Raw genomic sequence first — 10,595 nt, forward strand, 5'->3', positions numbered from 1 at the left:
GCCTCAATCTCCTGAGTAGCTGCACCACCATGCCCGGCTAATTTTTGTATTTTCAGTAGAAACAGGGTTTCACCATGTTGGCCAGGCTGGTCTCGAACTCCTGAGCTTAAGCGATCTGCCTACTTCAACCTCCAAAAGTGCTGGGATTCTAGACATGAGCCACTGTGCCCGGCCTCAATATCATGTTTTCTGAGTGACAAACTGAACAAATGAAAATGAAAACTTTAAAAAAAGACTCACGTTAACGCGCATGATTCAAGCATGAGTCCGTACACTGTACTGAGTTCTTTTGCTCTGCCCTAGCATGATAGAAGTATCTTCCAGTTACTGAAATGTCTTAAACTAAGTTCTGTTGCTCTTTGAAACCTCACCGTGAACTTATTAAGGGAGAAAAATATATTGCTCAAATATTTTGGGGGTGTTCACAAAGCATCGTTTATATCCCAACATTAGTATTCTACAAAGAGTGCATCAAGCTAAACATTAAAAGAAAAATTGTGCTTAACTTTAACAACAAAGTACTTACCCTTTTCTGGTGTTTTAAATGTGTAATTGATTGAAGATTCTTCCGTTGGAAAGGAAGCAAAGAGATTTTTGACTTTGCTATCTGAAGACTGTTCGGTATCAGAGTTCTTTGACAGTTCACATTTGTTAGGTTCCACTTTGCTTTCAGATCCACTCTGGGCTACTGAACTAGTTTCGCTATTGTTACTTTTCAAAGGTGCATTAAAACTAAATCCAAACAAAGACCCAGTGGCTGAACTGTTGCCAAATGCAAATGGTTTTGATTTTTCACTACTAAAAATGCTTTTAACAGACTCTGAACCAAATACAAACTTTGGAGGAGAAACCACTGCTTTTGTTGTTGTTTCAGATGCGCTAGACACTTCAACTTCTGAAGTTGCATCTGCTACATCATCACCCTGAATAACATCTGTCCTCTCTCTTGTGGTCTCTTCTAATACAGCTACAGCAATTTTGCCACATGGTGACTCTCTGGGAGTGCCTGACCGAGAAACATGAGGTGTTATCAAAGAATCTTTTTCCTGGGCTGTTTTTGCTTCATCAAAAATTTTCTTAAATGAGTCTGCAACATCCTGTAGTTTAAAACGAACAGCTAAATGCTCTACTTTTCTTTCTCCATCTGCAAAATCACATGCAGTCCACACCCATACTCTTTCTGTCCCTTTCATATTTTGCAAAGTCATGTCTGGAGTTATTCTGTGATTGGCACAAAGTTTTAATACTTGGTCTCTTCTCATCACTATACGAACTTGCTTATTATCATAATTCTGTAAAATCTTTATATCACCAATGCCCCTTTCTTTCCACTGACCAACATCTTTATCGTATCTGTAGAGTTTTGCCCTGTGACTAAAAACAACTTGTTCATTTTCCTCACCACTGGATACTTCAACTAGATCAGGTAAAGGAACAACAGGTTCAAAGTACTGTCCATCTCTCTCTTCTTCTTGAGTAACATCAGATTCTTCATCAGTGCCAACTGATGTCCCACTCTGATTCAACTTGGCAGGAGACTTAGATGGACTCAAAGCAGATTTAAAACTGAAGTTAAATCCTGTTGTTGACTCACCAAAGCGGAAAAGATTTTTTCTCACAGGGCTACTTGCCAATGGAGAAGCATGTACTGAGCTACTACTAACACTATCATCCAAAGCATCTTCCCTTAAATCATAGTTATCCCATTCTAATGTGGGCCCAGTGTTTTCGGGATTGGGTTTTATTGTTGTGTCTGAGGCACTGGCAGAACCTGTACCTGAATTCTTATTCTCTTCTTCAGTGACTTTTGTTTGATCATTTGTCAAAAATGTCTTGAAATCTTTCAGTCCACTCTTCATTTCTTCAGCTCTCTGTATTAACTTGGCAGCTCTGCCAGTATCTACAAGTTTATGGGGAGTTTGAAGTGGTATGTCTAACAGAAGCCGCTGGCATTCCTCAAACTTCTGCTTGAATTCTTCAGCCAGCTCTGGTGTTTTAAATTTTGCTGCCAACTGCTCTAGTTTGGCATCACCATCAGAGAAATCACTGGCTAACCACATCCATGCTCTGTCTGATCCAGAGAGAGGCTTCAGATTCATCGTAGTCGTTATCCAATGATTAGCACACACTTTTAGTACTTGTTCTCTTCGCATCAGCATTCTTAGTTTGCCATTGACCTCATTTTTGAGAATTTTTAAGTTCCCCAAGCCCCTTTCTTTCCACTGACTTATCTCAGCATCAAACCTAAATAGTTTTACCCGCTGTGAATACAAAACTTTTTCATCTTCTTCTCCTGTTACAAGTTCTACTTTTTCAGGCATTTGAACTACTGGTTCAAAATGGATGTCATCACTGTCCTCAGTCTTATAGGCATCATCATCTTTCTCAAAGTCACCAGAAGTGTTTGCTTTATCGGCCATTTTACCACATTGTGATGAGAATAATTTTTCTCCAGCACCTGAAAATCCCTTGAAATTGGGGTCTTTTTTGCCAAACTGAAATCCTTCTCCTGAGGTTGATTTTGCAAGATCTGCAAATGTAAAAGTGCTACTTGTTTGACCAAAAATCACACCACTACCATTCTTCTGGCTACTAATATCCTGAGCCTGGAAGCCAGAATCATTTTCAAGAGGCTTTTCACTTTTCTTTTCTTGATTCCCTGGTTCCGAAATGCCAAATTTAAATCCATCAGCAGACACAGGGATGGAAAATCCTTCTTTGGTTGACTTAAATTCTGTATTAGAAGAACCCTGAAACATAAATGAAGGTGAATTTTCTTGATCCACATGCCCAAATTTGAATCCTTGCTCTGTATTGCCAAACTTAAAAGCTTTTTCTGAGAAATTACTTTTAAATCCTGTTCCCACCTGACTTCCAGAAGAGTCATGCAACTTCATTTCTGAGCCCAATGTGAAAGCTGAAGGAGCTTCTGCAATAGGTTTATGAGTTGGTTTAGAGGCATCACAAGCCACACATGTTAAGGAAGAACTCTCATTTTGTACACAGCAAACACTACAATCCCACTGTCCTTTCTTGATGAACATTCCTTCAAATCCACTCTTTGGAGCCTTGCTTACCTCCGAAGAGGTAGGTGTTGAAATTGCAGTTGTTTGATTTTGTTTACTTGGATACTGACAAGCAATACATTTGGTAGCACTGGCTTCATTTCTTACTAAGCACATACTGCAATCCCACTGTCCTTCCTTCTTAGTGAACATTCCCTCAAATCCACTCTTTGGAGCCTTGCTTGTCTCTGAAGAGGCAGGTGTTGAAATTGCAGTAGTAGTCTGATTTTGTTTACCTGGATTCTGACAAGCAATACATTTGGTAGCACTGGCTTCATTTCTTAGTAAGCACACACTGCAATCCCATTGTCCTTCCTTCTTAGTGAACATTCCCTCAAATCCGCTCTTTGGAGCCTTGCTTGTCTCTGAAGAGGCAGGTGTTGAAATTGCAGAAGCAGTTTGATTTTGTTTACCTGGATTCTGACACGCAATACATTTGGTGGCACTGGCTTCATTTCTTACTAAGCACACACTGCAATCCCATTGTCCTTCCTTCTTAGTGAACATTCCCTCGAATCCGCTCTTTGGAGCCTTGCTTGTCTCTGAAGTACCAAACTTAAAAGAGGCAGGAGCTGGAACAGAAGTAGATGGACTTGGTTTATCTGGATTCTGACAAGCAACACATCTTGTAGCATTTGCTTCATTTCGCACTAAACATGAACTGCAATCCCACTGTCCTTCCTTCTTAGCAAACATGTCCTCAAATCCACTTTTTGGAGTTTTACTTGTCTCTGAAGTACCAAACTTAAAAGAGGCAGGTGTTGGAATAGCAGTAGCAGGTAGACTCTGTTTTCTCGGATTCAGACAAGCAGCACATTTTGTAGAGCTCCCCTCATTTTGTACCAAACATACACTGCACTCCCACTGTCCTTCCTTTGTAGAAAAAACAGATCTGAAGTCACTGTTAACAGGTTTAGGAAGATCTCCCTGGCCAAATGTAAATGAAGCCTGATGAACAAATGAAGATCCACTTTTGTTAGCAGATTTTGTGTTCTGACACGCAATGCACCTAGATACAGTAGGTTCATTTCTTACTAAACAAATACTACAATCCCAGTGACCTTCTTTCTTTGGAGTCATCAATGCAAATCGATCTTGAATATTCTCTGGGCCAGTTTTAGGAGTAAAAACAGTTTCAGCTAATGGTGGGCCAATGAGTTCTTTATTGCTTGGGTTTAGATTTTGGCATGATACACATTTCTTAGCAGTTGCAGCATTCTTTAATGAGCAGCTGTTACAATGCCACCAAGACCCTTCTTTCTTTCCAACTTGAAATTCAAAATTCATGTTTCCAGCATCAGATTTGCAAATATCCTTGTTATCATGACTTGTGGGTTCTTTTACAATTCTGATAGCCTGATTTGATGCTGTGGCTACATTTGTTCCTGGGGCTTTTAAAATGCTCTGGGCTTCTTCAAACTTGCACTTAAAAAGTGCTGCTTCCTCAGGAGTTTTGAACCTAATAGCAAGTTGTTCTGGTTTTGGCAACTCATCTGCATAATCAAGGGCATGCCATACAAAAGATCTGTCTGATCCAGCATTTGGTGTCAATTTCATATCTGGACTGATATAATGATTTGCACAGATTTTCAACACTTGCTCTCGTCTCATTAGAAGGCGAATTTTACCAGATGTTTTATGCCTCAGTATTTTTACATTGCCAATCCCACGTTCCTTCCATTCTTTGGATTCTACATCAAAACGGAACAATTTCGCACGGTTGCAAAAGAATTCTTCTTCATCTTCCTCACCAGTTTTTACTTCAATCTTATCAGGAAGAGGTACTACAGGCTCAAAGTGAGGACCATCATCATCATCATCCCCATGGGCACTTCCTCCATCTGTCTCATGATTCTTGTTTGCTGTCTCTAAAGTGGGTGTTCCAAATACTGATTTCCCTGGACCACGGAAAGTAAACATATCATCACTTCGCCGAAAACCAGAATTCTTTTGCTGAGCTGACCCCATGTTTTCTGTAAACGAAATTCCAGACACATTTTTGCTTCCAAAATTGAATGTATTTCGAGGCCCAATGGTCTGACCACCAGGAATTGGTTTGGGTCCACTATAGCCATCTCCTTGCAAGGGTTTATCTGAAGTCAGGAGACCTAAAAGGCTTTCACTGTTACTGTAAGCTGCAGGAGGGGGCTGTGTCACAACCTGTGGTGAGGAAAATGTGAAGTCACCATCATTTGATTTGAAATTTGAGTTAAATTTAAAAGGAGGTGGCTGTGTTGTGTGTGCTGGTGTTGGCAAAGATGGCCTTATTCCTTCACCTGGCATGGGCTGAACAAAATTAGTTTTCCCAAATTCTATAGTCTTAGATTCTGCAGATCTTGAAGCATGAGCTGCAATTGGAGGTTTTGTGAAATATCCTGGTTCTGGCAAAGGTGGATTTGTGCTTGTCTGCTGAACATTGTAATTAAAGTAATCATCACCCCTGGGCGATAGAATTCCTGTTGCAGGAGACTCAAAACGCAATGCAGGAGGACCATACATCTCCTGAGAGAACATACAAGCAGATGAGCTTTGCACTGGTGGTGTGTGCATCTGTTGCGGATAGGCATAAATATGCTGTTGGGGTGGAAGCCTATTCATGCCATAGACTGGGCCCTAGAAGACAGAAAGTTAAAACATTTTGTAGATTGTCTGCAAAACTACAGATAAGTAAATGCAAACCAATTCTCACAAACTTCAAACATGAATATTAAGTGAAGAAGATATCATTAGGGGATGTAGTACACATCATTAACCCGTTAATGCCAGAGGCTGCAAATTTTCTGTGTGAAAAATCAGACCTTGGCAATGACCCTGAGCAGTAAGATATAAATAACTCCCATAAGCTTAGTGTTCCAATAATGGAACACTAGGCATAAATAGGTTAAGAGAAAACCACATTGCTACAAAGATACTTGCATATATACTTGGCATATAATGAAAATTAATTACAGCATCTTCAAATCTACAACTAAAGTCATAAAATAAATACCATCTTCATTCCTAAACAATTTATCAAATGATGTTAATAATGATGATGATGATGATGATGATAACATTTATTGAGCATTTATTAATGTGCCAGCTGGGCACTATTCTAAGCACTTTACATTATTATCTCATTTTAATATCCTCAAAAACCCTATGAATTAAGGTATTATTATTATCCTCATTTTACATATGAGGCAACTGACGCATTGAGAGGTTAAGAAACTTGCCTGTGGTCAAAATAAGCAGAAGAGCAAGGGTCTAAATGCACCCCATCACTCTGTCCTCAAAGCTATCACATTCAACTACCACTGTAATTTTGAGTCTTCAATCAATTGTTATATATATAGCTGTATCAGGCCTGAAAGTACTTACCACATAGTGGGTCAGCGAGGGCATTGTAGTTCTATTTCTGTTAAAACAGAATGATGAAGGATCCACCACTACCACTCCCATTTTTAAAATATTCTAAATATTCACACTTATTGTAACACAAAAGGTGACTAAGAAGTATAATTTCTATATCTGGAGATAAATTTAAATTATCTACACCTTAAGGGACATAAAAGTTTTAATACTGAACTGCTTTCTTGAATTTCTTTGAAGGAACCCTAAACAATTTAAAAAGGAAATAATTATAAATGTATAAATTATTCCTTTGTTACCTTTGTGGGAGTAACATTAGCTGCTGGTCTGAGAAGATACTGGGAATTATATGCTGGTGACTGACTATAATATACTGAAGGGCCAGTAGTTGCAACTAAAAAAAAAAAAAGAAAATAAAGAAAACACTGTTAAAGTCTATACTACAGTTAAGACTATCTAGGCAAGAGCTATAAATACAAAAACAATAGAAATTAAAGAAAGATTTAACTACATAAATTTTAAATTTCTGTACATCAAAATACACCAATCAAGATTATCAAATGACAAACTAGAAAAAAACTGCTAAATATGACATGAAGAATAAGAGAATAGCATCACGTGATCAACAAGAACAACTACCTCACAAGCATTAAAAAAGGAATAAAGAAGAAAGTAGCTGGTGCCTTTTCTAAGAAAGATCAGTATGATGTGGAATTATGGACATTCAGTCACAGAAAGGACATTAAGGAACCAAGATGCCATCTGATGGTCAATGCATTTGAAGTGGGTCTAGAAAATCTGCAGAAAGACTAGGTTGTATTTTGTAAACTAAAGCTATTACTGCGAATGTTCAGCTCAAAAATCACCTGACAAATTCATGGAAAGGATCTCACAAATAACACAAAATGTGTTCCTTGGCTTAAAACAAAAAGTACATCAACACTCATGCTGATGTAAACTATCTGCTCCACCTGTTCTGTGTTTTACCAGGAAGCCAGACAACTAGAAGGCACCCATGTTAATGGCAAAACTACCAACAGTCATTTGCTTGAACTGTTTTATGACAGTTTTACCAGAAAACCACCAAAAGACCTTTTATGCCTGTACATGGAAGAAGAAACAAATTGTGCCAAGAGGTTCCAAACAATTGCCTCTGGAAAGCACTGAAAAATCAAGACCTAGAAAAGGCTAGCCAGAAGCCCAAGTTTGATTTTGGAAACCTAATAGAGGTGAGGAGAGCAATTTGGAAATTCCTATGGGGAGGAAGCAGGCACAGAACACAGAACAACCTGACAGAAAATGGCCCAAGAATCTTAAAGTCTTACAAGATGTCTGTCTGCATGAAAGCAAAAAGAAAAAATTAAAAAATAAAATTTTAAATTTAAAAACAAAATCTTAAAGTCTGAAATTTAAGTAGGGACTTTAATTGACTACTGACTCTAAACTGTGGGGAAAAAAACTAAAGAGCTCTAATAAATCTACTAAAAGTAATCTAATTTTTGAAAGCACCACATGAATAGACAATTTAGGAAAGAAATATAATAGCCTCAAGGGCCGTGTTTTTGAAGTGAGCCTCGAAAATCTGCAAAATGACAAGGCTGCATCGTGCAAACTCAAGCTATTATGAAAATGTTCAGGTCAAAAAAATTACAGACAAATTCATGCAAAAGATCTCACAAGGAACACAAATGTGTTCGTTTGCTTAAAAAAAACACATTAACACTCATGTTGATACACAAACTCTTCTCCATCTGTTCTGTGAGTTTTACCAAAGAAACCAAACAACTGGAAGGTACCCACGTTGAAGATGGCAAAACTGCCAACAGCCATTTGCACAAACTGTTGAGCATGACTAGTATTAAAAAAACTTAAAAATTGGTATCACTTTTGCTCCTACAAATTGGCAAAGGATTTTATAAACTAGTAAGTCAGCATTAGCAAAAGTGCGAAGATGGCACTATCAGATACTAGTGGTAAGAACATAAACTGAATATTTTGAATACTCTACAAAACTAGGACAGTGTCCTAGAATTTGTAACGGCATAAACCAGAAACAACATAAATAAAGGAACAGAATTTACAGTACTTCCATGTGATGGGATACCACAAACTCATTAATATTCAAAAACATTTAAGTTTAAAAATGCTCAGAACTAAAGTAACATTTAAAAAACAGGCTAGCTCATCCACACACAACATACTAACATGGTAACAATCTCATAAAAAATACTATATGTATAGAGAAAGAACCGGAAGGAAATGCTCTCAAATGTAAGAAATGTTAATAAGATGGTTAGTTTTTAGTTTTCTTCAACCTGTTCAGTACTTCTGAGTATCTCCTACGAGCTTATTAATCTTTAATTTTAATCATCTTATTTTAAAAAAATAAGGACCATCTTGATATGTTTACTATTAAGGAAAAAAAATGTATGAACACAGGAACAGAAATCAGGAGATCCTGGCTCTCCCCCTTTCAGTGCCACAAAGCTGTTCTGTGATTGGAGTCTCCATTTTTCTCAATTGTAAAATGAGGATGTGCTGTTTGTACACATTTCATAGGGTCATTGCAAGAATAAAATGAGACAATGAGAATGTTGTATTTATAGGCTTGTAAAAGAACAGAAGACCTTTTATACCTGTACACAGAAGAAATGGAAATCATGACCCAAAAGGCACCAAATAACTGACTGCACACAGCACTAAAAAAGCCCCAGAAAAGGTCAGCCCATTTGTTTATCCTCTTACAAGGACCTATATGATGCGTAAGGTTTTTAAGTAAATAAGGTTTGAGTGTTAGACATTTCATATACTTATCTATGACTTGACATTTAATAAGCTTCACTTCACAAAGATTTTCTGTTACTTTGCTTGTGTTGAGAAGATACCATCGCAAAAGGCTAGTGGGGTTGCTTTAACTATATGAACCATCACACAAATGTGCTCATCTAAACTAGATTTTATTCTAAATCTTTCCTGGGCTAAAAAGAGAGAGAAAAAAATGTGCACTACCACCATTTCAGGAGTCTGTCTTACGTAAAAGGAACATTTTTTGTTTTTTCTGGCTGCCTGGGAGCAATGTATTATACTGGCAAGTGCTTTGGAGTTACACCACTGGAGTTTGAATCTTGGTTCTATCAATAACTAGCTGTATAATAATGAGTAAGTTACCTAACCTTTCCTTATCCATTTCCTCATTTATAAAAAAGGGATTAATAATGGTACCAGCCATTCTAAGTTACTGTAATTAAATAAAATTACGTTCACAAAGCACTTTTGCACATAGCCAACCCACAGTAAACACTAATAGTAACCTTATTTCATTAACTGTTTACTGTATACTCTAATAAATGTCTGATATACACCCACGCCCATCTGCACATACACAAATGCTCATAGTAATTATGTGAGGCAAGTATTATCTCCACATTTCAAACAGGTTAACTTACACAGCTATTACAGTGACAGAGCACAACTTAAAAACCCAGTATGATTCAGGTCCACAGTCCTTTTCTTTCTTTATGTAACCATAATATTTCAAATTAAGTAAGATTTCCTATATAATGTCCTGCCTCTCATCATTATCATCAAAATAATTCCCCAGAGGTGTAGGTTCTTAATTAAGCATTTCTTAGTGCATAACTCTATTCATTAACATTTTTCAATTTAAGGAATAATCTCATCTCAGACAGCTTATCTGAGGTGTGGATTAAGGGTTCTTTAAGCCTTTATATACACGTGATCACATCTCGTCTTTTCTGCTTGGGGTTATAAAAATCTCAGAAACACCAAATATAGCTTTTGAAGTAACATATAAACAGACGTTGACATGTACATTAACAAATATATATAAACAAGGTGATTTCACACGTTATCGACTTAAAAGAGGCTAGTAAAGTAGTTTTACTAAAATATGCGATTATCCACTTGCCAGCTCACCTGTTAGTGGAGCCCCATGAAATGTCTGTGACCCCTGATACCCATCAGGCACTGAGTCTGGTCCATAACTCTCTGTGGGCCAACGATGAGGGGATGCTGAGTTACTGCTATTTAGTTTCAACTCCTGCATTTCTTTCTATTGGAAGAAAAAAAAAATCAAATAATTTTAAACATTTAATTATATCATGCCAGAAACAGTGCTGGGGAAACTTACTCTTTTAAATTTAAATAACTGATTTTTCC

The 10,595-nt window shown here is 37.4% G+C and overlaps 1 protein-coding gene across 1 annotated transcript in view; it reads right to left on the reverse strand.

Annotated features, from left to right (window-relative positions):
- The window catches only part of RANBP2 (RAN binding protein 2), an 86,887-nt gene that overhangs the window by 16,857 nt on the left and 59,435 nt on the right, over positions 1-10,595 (reverse strand). The window contains 3 exon segments of the mRNA XM_011980543.1: positions 527-5,678; positions 6,716-6,810; positions 10,353-10,488. Of these exon segments, the coding sequence (XP_011835933.1) occupies positions 527-5,678; positions 6,716-6,810; positions 10,353-10,488 (5,383 nt within the window).

The sequence above is a fragment of the Mandrillus leucophaeus genome, unplaced genomic scaffold (genome assembly GCF_000951045.1).
Source record: "Mandrillus leucophaeus isolate KB7577 unplaced genomic scaffold, Mleu.le_1.0 Scaffold214, whole genome shotgun sequence".
Taxonomy (NCBI): Eukaryota; Metazoa; Chordata; class Mammalia; order Primates; family Cercopithecidae; genus Mandrillus; species Mandrillus leucophaeus.